The sequence below is a fragment of the Terrapene carolina genome, unplaced genomic scaffold, assembly GCF_002925995.2.
Source record: "Terrapene carolina triunguis isolate 2854851 unplaced genomic scaffold, T_m_triunguis-2.0 Scaffold42, whole genome shotgun sequence".
NCBI classification, from domain to species: Eukaryota; Metazoa; Chordata; order Testudines; family Emydidae; genus Terrapene; species Terrapene triunguis.
The window spans coordinates 26,282,679-26,296,056 of NW_020664393.1; the positions used below are offsets into that span (position 1 = coordinate 26,282,679).

Below are 13,378 nucleotides of genomic sequence, written 5' to 3' on the forward strand. Positions count from 1 at the left end.
TTGCCCTCTTCCAACCCATGATCACCACCTATACTGCCCCAATCCTAACTGAGCTCTCAGTAGAATTTGGCACCATTTCTCACCTTTCTTTTCCACCCACCAAAAGAAACTCACCTCCTTAACCCTAATTGAATCCCCCTTTGCTTTTCCCCCTGCTCCTATTGCCCTCCCAGATTTACCCTCCCCTGATAGCTGAGAATTAAATAGATTGGAGTAAAAGACAAAATGGAATAAATTTGTGGGGAGTAAGAATTGTGCAAAGGGGTGAGGGAAAGCCTGAGAACCAATTGATGAATAAAGAAGGCAAGAATTGAAAAAAATTGGAAGAAGAGGACAAACTGGAAATTGAATAGAGAGGTTATAGATTGTTCAATTAATGAGAGGACAGATGGCTGGGGCAAGTGGAGAATTTATGGGAGAGAATGGACAATTGGTCTATGGTGTGAAGAGCTGGAGACTGACCAACAGATGGATGTACAAAGCAAAAAGTAGGGGATAGAAAGAACAGTGGATACGAGGGGCAAATCCTGGATGGATATTAGGGGCACGGGAAGGGGAAAAAGGAGGGAGAGGGTGAGGGAAGTGCGAGAGAGTGGGCTCAAGGGAAAAGGATAGCGAGGGGGAAGATTTAAAGACCATAGAAGAAGGGGAACAATTGGGATAGAAGAGGGGAGAATCCTTTTATGTATGTTTATTTAGGTCTCTGGCAAATCCAAAGATGCTTTGGAGGGTGGTCCCTGTTGTTTGATGGGTGGCATTTGTTACTCAGAAGATAACTTGCCAGATACAGGTATAACTATATTTTTTGTTATGAAATGCTTAAAAATCTTATTAAATGTTGGCCATATCTCCCGACACTTCCCCATGTGCCCCCCGGCCTAGTACTCCCAGCCTCCCCACTTCTGTCTGGCTTGGGGGCCCGCTGCCACCCAATCAGCGCAGGCTACCTCACCCCAGCGTGCCCTGCATCTGAACCACACGGACTTCCCCTGATTAGTCTATTCCCTTCAGAGGAGGGCGGGGGTTACAGAATTGGGGAGCCAATCAGAAAGAAGAGCTGCCCCATTCTCGCCTCTGGGTAGCGGCGGTGGGCGCCTGTGGCAGGGGGCTCTCGGGTGTCAGCGGCGCAGGGGCAGTGAGCGTGGAGGGTGCGCAGCGCAGCGGTGGTTAGCAGCGCGGATTAGAGATTGCCTTGCCACCGCCGCTGCGTTAGGAGGAGGGATCTGCGCTTGTGCAGAAGCTTGCTCATTGCTTTACTTTTGCAGCCCGGGGCAGGGACATTATGCCGAAGAGAAAGGTAACGCGCCTCTCTGCCTGTGTTGATTGTGTTGTGGTGCATTCCTTTTGACGCCCGTTTGCCGTTAATAATCTCAGCCTCAGGTTGCCTGTAAACCTGGGGCGATTTTTTTGGACTGCGCTGATTGAGTCTGGGTATTTGTACTGCCTGTTGCAAATATCTTCCACCCTTCCCTGCGGTTGCTGATTTATTGATTTACTCCTTACTTCCTCTAACCTTGTGGTGAGGGCTGCAGTTGTCACTCCCTCCTCTCGAATGCGAACTCGCTGTCACAACTCCGATCTCCCCCCCCCCCCCCCGGAAAAAAAATGCAGCAGCTGCAGCTTCGCCTTTTACCTCCCCCGGAGGAGTTTCCTGCTTGCAAACTCCAAGCAGTAGCTCATCAATCTTTGACAAAATCTCCCGTGTGCTGGCTGATTCTGCCCTCGGCTGAGTCTGCGTTCTGCCTTGCATGGTGCCCCGGTGATGGCTCCAAGGTAAAAGGCGGAAGGGAGAGAAAAGCCATGTTTAAAACAAACTACACCCTTCTCCTTGCCTCCTGTGACAGACCCGTATGTACCAACTCTGGTGTCAATCAGGACAGGAGTCTGCACAGACAGGGCCCCGTGCAGCACAGGGGGGATCTGCTTACACATGGTATCAACAACAGCAGAGAGTTTAAAAACAGCACCATGGGAGACGACTCTGTACAACACAGCAGAGCGCTACACACCCCAGAGACGGGCAAGGGGGTGGGGAGCTGTTTCTGCAGAGCCTCTGTGTAGCTTGAGACTTTTACTGAACGAGTGTATTTGCCTCCCTCCTCCCAGTCACTTCCCCTCCTCCCTTCTGCCTCAGTGTTTCCTTCCTTCCTTCCTCTGCAGAGCTGCTACTGCTGGGATTTACTTGCGTCCCTCATTTGCCTCCCGAGTCCCAGGCTGTGCCGTACTTTACTTTTCCTTCTCTCACATTTTCTCCCTTCCCTTCGTGGTGGAGGCTCTGGTATTTTTGAGGGGGAGGTGATGCTTCACTTGCCCACCCTCCCCAGTGACCCCCATGCTGGAAACCATTCCAGGCAAAAGTGCAATATGTGTTTAACTGATCTTACTCTTTTGCCTAGTACTGTCTGTCTGCCTACTATCTGAAATACTATTAATAATGTTAACTTCCATAATTGTCTGTTATGGGGCTTCTTGCACCTTCTTTAAGGCATCTGATACTGTCCACTTTTGGAGGCAGGACACAGGAATAGATGAACCACTGGTTTGATCCTGTATGAGAATTCCTTTCTTTCTCTTAATTCAGGAAGTAAGGAATGTAAAGGGTTACAAACTTGCAAATTATTTATTACTATTTGATTCTTTCACACACTCAGTGCCTGAGCTTCAGGGAACATCTGTAGTATTTTGAAAATGCTCATTTGTTACAGACTGTTACAACTGTTAACAGACATTTCACTAGGGCTGGGTTTTCTAAGGGGCCTATGAAAGTTAGCACCCAGTTTGGGAGTTGGGTAGCTAACAGCCTTTGGCCCCCTTGAAAATCCTGGCCTGTAGCACTTTTCTTTCTACTGCAATTACTAATGGAGTGTAATTAGAGACTTGACACTAATATACTGCGGTTTAAAAAAAAACCCAACAGACAAACCAGTGACAACAACAAAAAACTCTGCAGTCTTTTAATATTAAACTAGGTCAACTGAGGAGAGGCAATTTTACTGTATTGGAGATGTCCAGAATGTCCACCTATGACCTCCGCATATTGCAGATCATGGTTGAATCTGAAAACTGTTTTAATAGGGTAATCGTTAGATGATCATTTCCACATACTTGAGTTCCATTTTTGTCCTGTACTGATTCCTTGCTGCATTACGGGTACAGAAAAAATATTCAGTGCTCCACTGAAGTATTTCCATTTTTAATTTTTTTTTAACTTGAGTTGATATATTTCTCATGAAATTGAGGGACTAATAGCTCCGTACATAATACTTGGCTTACAATTAAAAGATAAAATGATTAAGAGTTTGGAACGGGTCCCATATGAGGAGAGATTAAAGAGGCTAGGACTCTTCAGCTTGGAAAAGAGGAGACTAAGGGGGGATATGATAGAGGTATATAAAATCATGAGTGATGTGGAGAAAGTGGATAAGGAAAAGTTATTTACTTATTCCCATAATACAAGAACTAGGGGTCATCAAATGAAATTAATAGGCAGCAGGTTTAAAACAAATAAAAGGAAGTTCTTCTTCACGCAGCACACAGTCAACTTGTGGAACTCCTTACCTGAGGAGGTTGTGAAGGCTAGGACTATAACAGCATTTAAAAGAGAACTGGATAAATTCATGGTGGTGAAGTCCATTAATGGCTATTAGCCAGGACGGGTAAGGAATGGTGTCCCTAGCCTCTGTCTATCAGAGGGTGGAGATGGATGGCAGGAGAGAGATCACTTGATCATTGCCTGTTAGGTTCACTCCCTCTGGGGCACCAGGCATTGGCCACTGTCGGTAGACAGGATACTGGGCTAGATGGACCTTTGGTCTGACCGGGTACGGCCTTTCTTATGTTCTTATACTGTATCATTTTCTTCATCATACTCTGTCACTACATTCTTGTCCAGGCCTAAAATGCTCCTTCTTTTCCACGGCTGTGCCTTTCATAAGTGAAGACTGATGATTAGGCTGTGCTTTGAGGAAGCTCTTTGAAGCTAGTCCTACACATTTCATTAGGAACCTTGCAAAGCTCTCCCATGCTTCCCTGACATTTTTACATTCTTTCCCTGCAGATCGTCTTCAATACTTCAAAAATATCTTGGTGGTCTGCAAAATTAAATGAGGTCTCTTTCCCCCATGATTGAGGAGCACATTGTGGCTAAACAATGGGCTTGGATTTTTGTTATGTGTTGTTTCAGTTGGCGCTGGTATACACTAAAAACGTAGGTTGGTATAACTGTCACTCAGGGAGGGGGAAAATCCACACCCCTGAGCAACGCAGTTATACCAACTGAACTCACAGTGTAGACAGCGCTAAGTCAACAGGAGGGCTTCTCCTGTCAACATAGCTACTGCCTCTTGGGGAGGTGGAGTACCTATGCCAATGGGAGAAACTCATGCATTGGCATAGGTCGTGTCTTCAATAAACACTACAGTGGCAGAGCTGCAGCACTGTAAGTGTAGATAAGCTCTTAGCCTTTGAGAAATAAGTCTGTAAAAGAGAACTTGGGTTTTTTCTTTTGTTCTCTGTCATAATTAGTCTTTTAAAATTACATCCACAATTGAAGTACTTAAAGGGAAGCTTATTAAGTAAAGTTAATGTATTTAGCTTTGTGAGTCTTTTTGTGAATGAATAGTCTTGAAGCTAAGTGTGTTTTATTAATTCTGATTCTTGGAAAGCCCAGAAACTCATGGGAAGTAGAGACTATAGGCTTGTCCACATGGGGAAATTGACTGGCATAGCTATGGTGGAATAATTACTTCATCATTATTCTGGAATAAAGTCACTTTTATTCCAGAATAGAGTGTCCATATGGGGAAATTATACTAGCATAGCTATTGTGGAAAAATGATTTCACTGTAGCGTTGCCAGTAAATTTCTCTGTGTAGAGAAATCCTACTTGTATATCCATTACTGAAGTGGGTTTCCTAGTTAAAACAAATATTAACACAGAAAAATGTGATTTGATGCTTGTTTAGTTGGGAAATTATAACGGTCTCTAATAAAAGAAATTACAGATACCCAATACTTCGGTTTGCATGTTTATGGGGCTATGTGTCTAACTAGTAAATTTGCAGAAAGGGCGTGTAGGAAATGCAGAAGTAAAAACAGGTTCATACCTGTCTTTATGCATGCTTTATTTATCTAACCAGATTGACCAGTCATGCCCCTTTTTCCTTTTGTCCCTTAACTCTTTCTTCTATGTGTAACTCAAGAAGTCAGCATCTGAATCCCTTCATTATCAAACAAGGGTTGGAAATTACTTTTTAATTTAGTTTCCCCAACTCTGATGGGCCACTGGTTATGGGAGTGGAAGGGGCAAGTGAAAACATTTGTGCATTGAGTTGAAGTCAAATACCACAATAAAACAAAGAGAGGTTGAGCGCTGGACTCTTCCAGTCAGACCTTCACATGTGTTATTGGTTGTTGTAACACCACATAATGAAGTGAATACAACCTTTCACAAAGAGAATAGTGTGCATGCATGGTATAAACTAGAACATTTGTGTGATATTGGTAGCAGGGAACTCTTTTTGGAGTTTGTCTTTTTTGTTGTTGTTCTTCTTCAGTCCCAGTTGAACTTCTCTTTCAAAAATACAATATAAGCTGGTTTGGAATGAGTACATTCTTTTATAGCTATGAAACAGGTACACTAAAAATGTCTTTCCATCAACCATAAAAAAATGAGGAACCAAAATCTGTCCTATGACAAACTCACAGTAGCATGAAAAGTCTGGTTGCCAAGGATTTTTTTTTTTAAATGGTTTAACATGATCACCATCAAATTGCAGTATTTGTGGGCCTGAGTATTTGTGCATAATGACTGAGAAATATAAAGAGGTCAGTAACTTGTCCAAGGTCAGACAGGGAGTCTGTGGTTTAGTTGGGATTACACTCCAGAGTGATTCTCTTTGTTCCTTCTGTCTAACCATAAGACAATACTGTTTGAACCTGTTCTCAAAAAGTTTTTCTGACTTGGTGTTGAACCAAATGTGAGGACTAATTGCAGCTTGATTTTTTTTTTAAATCTTTTTTTAACAACACTGTTGACCACTATAGTATTATTTCAAAGCAAGAAAAACGACTTAATGGATGCATCTTTAATTAGTCATATGAGTAGGTCATTTGCACACTTATTGCAATCCCAAATCCCAACTCATGCAATAGGGTTGATGGCAGATTGTGGTGTATGCTTAGCAGAGATAACAAGGGATTTTGGGTTAATATCTGTGGTAGGGGACTATAGAATTCTAAAAACTCATTTAAAAAAAATCTGTGTACATTGTTTTTTTTTAACTATGCTAAAGGAGTATGAAGATTGCAACATCAAGTATTTACAAGTTATGAAATGCCTTAATTTGGCCTTACGAATTATGATATACTGTTTTAATAATATGATTACATATTACTCTTTCTACAGGACCTCATTTAGCACACAGGATGCACAGTGCTAGCTGAATGGGTATCTATTAAATATTTTGTTTACTCCTCCTCATTAAATGTGTGGCTCCAGACCTTACTCACTGCACACCATCCAAGCCCTACACTAAATACAGAATTAGTTTCCTCATGGATTTGTCTATAGTTCTCTCAATGCCTCAATCCTTTCACAGATTCATAGAGCTCCCCCCCCCCAAGTTACATTTGAGCAGAACTTGTTTTGACTCTTCAAAGCTTGACAAGAAAATAATACTTATTTTTATTTATGCCAAAAATTAAAGTTTATCACATTTAGGTGTAGTGTAATGGAGAAGTGTTGAGTGTCAAAGAAAATGCTTGAGTGATGCTTCTTCTATATATAGGTTTCAGAGTAGCAGCCGTGTTAGTCTGTATCCGCAAAAAGAACAGGAGTACTTGTGGCACCTTAGAGACTAACAAATTTTATTAGAGCATAAGCTTTCGTGGGCTACAACCCACTTCTTCGGATGCATATAGAGTGAAACATATATATATACACACACATACAGAGAGCATGAACAGGTGGGAGTTGTCTTACCAACTCTGAGAGGCCAATTAAGTAAGAGGAAAAAAAACTTTTGAAGTGATAATCAAGATGGCTCAGTACAGACAGTTTGATAAGAAGCAAGTGTGAAAATACTTACAAGGGGAGATAGATTCAATGTTTGTAATGGCTCAGCCATTCCCAGTCTTTATTTAATCCTGTGTTGATTGTGTCTAGTTTGCATATCAATTCCAGCTCAGCAGTCTCTCATTGGAGTCTGTTTTTGAAGTTTTTCTGTTTTAAGATAGCCACCTGCAGGTCTGTCATAGAATGGCCAGACAGGTTAAAGTGTTCTCCCACTGGTTTTTGAGTATTATGATTCCTGATGTCAGATTTGTGAACTCCCACCTGTTCATGCTCTCTGTATGTGTGTGTATATATATCTCCTCAATATATGTTTCACTCTATATGCATCCGAAGAAGTGGGTTGTAGCCCACGAAAGCTTATGCTCTAATAAATTTGTTAGTCTCTAAGGTGCCACAAGTACTCCTGTTCTTCTATATATAGTTACAAGAAATTTTGTGTTCAGATGTCCAGATAAAAACAGATGGAAGTTACTTGGTCACGCTTTATATTAAAAATACAATTGTAAGTATCTGATGAAGGGTTAATGATGTTATAAGCATTTTGCAGACATGGGTATATTACGCGTTTATAGGTGGCTGTAAACACACCAGTATCAGGTGCTAGAGGTGGCCATAAGCTAAGGGTACTGAAACAATTTATATAGTGGGGGTGCTGAAAGCCAAAGTTTACGAAACTGTAAACCCTGCATGTGATGGAAACCACTTCAAGCCAGGAGTTGCGGCAGCACCCCCAGCTCTCCTACTTCCAGCACCTATGCTATAAGCCATGTTTATAATCAACCTGTTCACTCTAACAATTTGTAATACATTTATTAAAACATATATTCCATTTATTAATTCATTGCTCCCTTTAGCCCTGTGGTGACCCCTTTCACACAGCAAGCCTCTGAGTGTGACCCCACCTTCTTATAAATTAAAACACTTTTTTATATTTAACACTGTTATAAATGCTGGAGGTGAAGTGGGGTTTGGGGTGGAGGCTGCAGCTCGTGACCCCCCCGTGTAATAACCTCATGACCCTCTCAGGGGTCACAACCCCCAGTTTGAGAACCCTTGTTTTAGCACATGTCGCCCATCCACTAATTCCAATTCAATTTCGGCCTGAACAACACAGCCTCCCATTCAGAGTGTTCATGTGAATTATCAGTGTAAGGCCATTCACAACATTGTTCCATGTATTAAAGTATAAAGCAAATTGTATTGTTAGCTACAGTTCATCAGGTATCATAAGTTATTGTCTCACAGTTTAAAAATTAACAGGTGCAAACAATCCATTTATATAAAGGGATTTTAGAAAAAGTACTGCCTCTTCTCAATGGAGATAAAAAATGGATTTGAAAGCAGAGCAGCAAGTCAATCGAAAAATGTTATTTCAGACTGTGGGATATCAGTTTTGTTGATAAGCTTCACAAAATTAGTCTACTGTGTGTAAGGGAAACAGATATGCCAAAAGATGTAGCTAACATATGCTACACAATTAAAAGTTTGCTTTGATTAATAAATTACTGAGTTCTAATTTCTCCATTGAAATGTATCAATTGTACCAAAAGCAATTGTTTTGTATATGTTTGTCCTAGTCTGAGGTCTATGTTAATACTGTTGTAGCAAAGTAGTTTAAAATTACATTTTACTGGAAATTATCATAGTATCGTTTGTGTAGAGTGAAGGCAAACCAGGTTATGATGTCTCTTATAATCCTACAAAATGTGATTTCTATAGCTTCAATAAAAATTTCCTCTTCTTTAATTCAGCATACCTTCTAAGGTACTAAAGAAGGGTGGTTCATCCACATGCTTATGTTTAGAGAGGATTTTTCAAGTGCTAGACATATACCCCAAATTGTGATCCTTTCTCCTGCAGACTAAGCTAGCTTGTTACTTCAGTCTTCCCTAAAGGCCACTACTCAAGTGCAGCAGGACATAGTGTTGATTCAGTGGGTGACACTCAGACTAAGTCAGTACTGAACAAGTGCCCTAGCATAACGAAAGAGGGCACTGATTTTTTAGGTGCCCTCTTCTAAATGAGATAAAACCTACGTGCTATATAAAGATCCATGGCACTTTTCCCAAAATAGGGATATTTAACCTCTGTGTCCTGGCTAATGTGTATCTTCATAAATCTTATAAATCGTCCTATGACTTGAATTCATTTCCTGTTGGAAACAGTATTGTAATGTTCTGTGCTTCTTAAACAGTTGATGTATTTCTGTGGTCATAACAGTAGAAGATCCTAGAACTATAGGACTGGAAGGGACTTCGAGAGGTCTTATAAATCAGTCCCATGCACTCAAGGCAGGACTAAGTATTATGTAGACCATCCCTGACGGGTGTTTGTCTAACCTGCCCTTAAAATCCTCCAATGACAGAGATTCCAGAACCTCCCTGGGCAATGTATTGCAGTGCTTAACTGTGCTGACAGAAAGTTTTTCCTAATGTCCAACCTAAAATGCCCTTGCTGCAATTAAAGCCCATTGCTTCTTGTCCTATTCTCGGAGGTTAAGGAGAACACTTTTTCTCCCTCCTCCTTGTAACAACCTTTTTCTGTACTTGAAAACTGTTATCATGTCCCCTCTCAGTCTTCTATTCTCCAGACTAAACAAATCCAATTTTTTCAGTCTTTCCTCATAGGTCATGTTTTCTAGACCTTTAATTATTTTTGTTGCTCTCCTTTAGACTTTCTCCAATTTGTTCACATCTTTCCTGAAATGTGGTGCCCAGAACTGGACACAATATTCCAACTGAGGCCTGATCAGCATGGAGTAAAGCAGAAGAATTACTACTTGTGTCTTGCTTACAACACTCGGGCTAATACATCCCAGAATGATGTTTGCTTTTTTTTGCAACAGTGTTACACTGTTGACTCATATTTAGCTTGTGATCCACTATGACCCCCAGATCCCTTTCCACAGTACTCCTTCCTAGGCAGTCATTTCCTATTTGTATGTGTGCAACTGATTGTTTCTTCCTAAGTGGAGTTCTTTGCACTTTTCGTTATTCAATTTCATCTTGTTTACCTCAAACTATTTCTCCAGTTTGTCTAGATCATTTTGAATTTTAATTCTATCCTCCAAAGCACTTGGAACCCCTCTCAGCTTGGTATTGTCCACAAACTTTATAGGTGTACTCTCTATGCTGTTGTCTAAATCACTAATGAAGATATTGAACAGAACCGGGACTGATAACTGTGTAGTTTATAATCTGTAATATTTTGAAAGCACTTTGAGATCCTTCTGGGTGAAAGGTATTATAGAATAGGTTGCATCAAAACGTATCAGGGGACTATTCAGCTATGTCTGCTCTAGACTCTTTCCTTCTTCCCTCTCTCCCCAGTCAGTCTCCCAGTGTTGTCCTATCACTGGTGATGGCAGTAAAGGGAGTGCTAATATAGATGGGATTCAGATGGCTGACAGCATTTGTACTATTGTATTGTCTAGATCAACGTGAGCAGAGTTCGAAGATGCTGTGAGGAAAAATGTCAGTGCCCACTCTTTAGATCTACTGGAGGTAGCACTAGTGTAAAAAGATATCTATCTATCTATCTTAAAGTCTCGTATGGACAGGGTCTTTTGAGAGCCATTTTTAAAGCTGGTTCATACTCAGATGGGTTCTAATAAACTTTAAAGGGCTATTGTGGACAAGCCAAAACCTTGTTAGAATCATTTTTAAAATCTGCTTTCCAAGATATGAACATAGGCTTGATAATAATTCTTAGATGGCTTTGGCCCCTCCATACTAGTTCTTTAAACCATGTTAGAACCCAAATTAGCAGGTACCATGTTTAAATGCAGTTTGTAACAAGGGTAAATGGAACCAAATAAATGTAAGGTCATGTTGTAAGGTAACATTTGGCTTTTAAGTCTTCACACATCAGTGCCTTTCATCTCTGCCCCTCCCAACAGCCAACTTCAATTGACAACACAAGAAACTAGGGTTGGGGATACAGAGGATGTATTACTGGGCAAAATAGCCTCTCAAGGACATGCTGTACTCTTAGTCACAAATATAATTTTTAAAATAGGTGTTTCAAATACTAATTATCAATCAAACTGTTAGAACACATTTTGGGGACAGGAAAGGAAAGTTGAGAGATGGACAGACAAGAGCCTGTGATCGTTGAACAGTCACCAAGGGAGAGACGTTTGAGTCATGGTTATTCTAAAAGGTGTGTGATCTGGTACACTGTACAGCATATCCAGGTATGGCCCTATCAGAGGGGACAGAATTCCTGGGTGTCACCCCTCCAAGACAGCCTATCCTACAGAATAAGGGTGAACCTATAACAGAAATAGAAGGGTCAAAACAGGAAATGGAGTCCCGTGTTCTGGGGGGTGTTTGAGTGAACAAAACACCCCCCAGAGCTAAGGGGGAACCTAAGAATGCAGAGACCCCACTGGCACCAGGGCTTCTGTGTAGATTCATGCTGGACGTGAGGAGGACGTGTCACGTGCCTTTCTCAAAGGGAAGCGGGTAGCATGATGAATTTGCTAAGCAAGAAACTACCATTCCCTCAGCCCCCTTCCCACTGACCTACAACCTTGCAGGGTGGGCATGCACATACATCCCCTTCCCCTGGTCGGGAGGGGGTGGAAACTCTATGGACCACCCTAGCCCAGGAAGTAACCTTGTTCTGAGGGGAAGTGGTAGCTCCATGGCAAACTGGGAGCAGCGGAGAAGCTGAATGCAGAAGAAACTTTTGGGGAGCCTCATGCAGAGCTGGCTGCAGCAGCAGTCAGGGAACTCTGTGAAAAGGCTGTGACTCACTGAGTCGCAATCTGGTTCAGGTCTGGCCACAGCCTGTGAGGAAGCAGCAGAGACTGGGCAGGGAACCAGTGCAGAGTGGCCCCAAGGAGAGAGACAGCTAACTGATCCTGGCCTGGAAACCTGCGAGCTCCTATTTCCCTGTAGCATAGACTGGATTGGAGAAGGAACCCCAGGCACTAGGCCTGAGGAACCCTAATTCTCATTGGAGTGCCCCCTGACCCCTGAAAGGGCCCAAATAGGAACCACTATTGTTTTACCTTAAATTGCAACTGTTTAAGCCACTGTTCATAGGGTGTTTTGCAATCTTCCCCTTTCTGCCAGCCCTAGTAAAATACCCCTTCACTTAGCCACGTGTCTGAGTCATTAGGGGGACCCCAGGGCTAGCACTTTTAGGGCCTAGTACCTGAAGTCCTTTCAGTGCTTGCTTCAGAGTCATGGCAATCTGGTGCAATACTGGTACAGTACATCAGTAAAATCTAGATGAGAGTGCAAAAAATGTATCTTAGTGAAGGTTTGGTGTGCCACAGCACTGAGCAGCTGTAACAGTTACAAAAATATAAAACTTTTTCTCACAGAAGAACATTCTTTAATATTACTTATTTGCTTTTTGGTCACAACTGCGTATCCTGTGGGTTTTGTACTTTCCACCCCTGAAAGCTACCGATAGATATTTGCTGGAGTAAATTATTTTCAAAATCAGAGCTAATATTGTCAAATGTTGTCTAGGGTTAAGCTCCTAAATCTATAGATACTGAAAATTGATCTGTCCTGATTTTCAGAGAAGCTCATCCACCTTAGTGGGTGCAATGGTCACTCTGAAAATCAGGCTAATTCTATTTAAGTAATTTAAATATGGATTTAGGAGCCTAAGCTTTAATGGCTAGAAATGGATCTGCCTAGGTCCTTCTGCATGGTTCAATTTTCAGAACCAGAGCCTGATTTTGAAAAATTTGACTTAAAGGAATAATACTGAACAGTCTTTAGCTTCCACTACAGTTCCACCATGCTGTTTTCACATTGTTTGCTGTTTAATTGTACAATAATAGTAAAAGGAACAAATAATAAGAAAAGAATTTACTAACATCTTGGCTCACATTTTGAAGTGTGGGGTCCTAAAATTACACTGGCCTACAATTTTTGGGAAGTCGTCTGCTTCAGAGATAAAATGTGCTATTTATTATGTATTTTGATGTGCTGAATTCAAATATGACAATTAAAACAACTGGCTACTGTTTCTAAGATATTTAAGTTTTCACATTTTATGTCTATGTATATTGTGTAGATAGTAGCGTTTTAATCATAAATTGTAAACCTAGGTCTTTTCATGTGTTTATGGTTGCTTTACATGATAATATTTCACCTGTCCTATTTAGGTAACACTTTAAAAATCAGCAAAAGGGTTATATAAATAAAATTTATTATGAAACAAAAGGCAAAAAACTATTATGTACATAGTTTAGTCCTATTCAGTGTCTACTCGGTGCTTCTTGGCTTGTCTCTTGTATTCATTAAATGGAGCATCTCTTGTCACTGTCCAGCAATA

At 41.2% G+C, this 13,378-nt stretch overlaps 1 protein-coding gene across 3 annotated transcripts in view; it reads left to right on the plus strand.

Moving 5' to 3' along the window:
* Positions 1-1,086: 1,086 nt before the first annotated feature.
* The window catches only part of HMGN3 (high mobility group nucleosomal binding domain 3), a 31,960-nt gene continuing 19,668 nt past the window's right edge, over positions 1,087-13,378 (plus strand). For all 3 annotated transcript variants that reach the window (XM_024194660.3, XM_026654541.2, XM_024194659.3), the window contains exon 1: positions 1,087-1,297. In XM_024194660.3, coding sequence (XP_024050428.1) covers positions 1,283-1,297 — 15 coding nt within the window. In that variant the 5' untranslated portion in view covers positions 1,087-1,282. The remainder of the gene's footprint in view (positions 1,298-13,378) is intronic.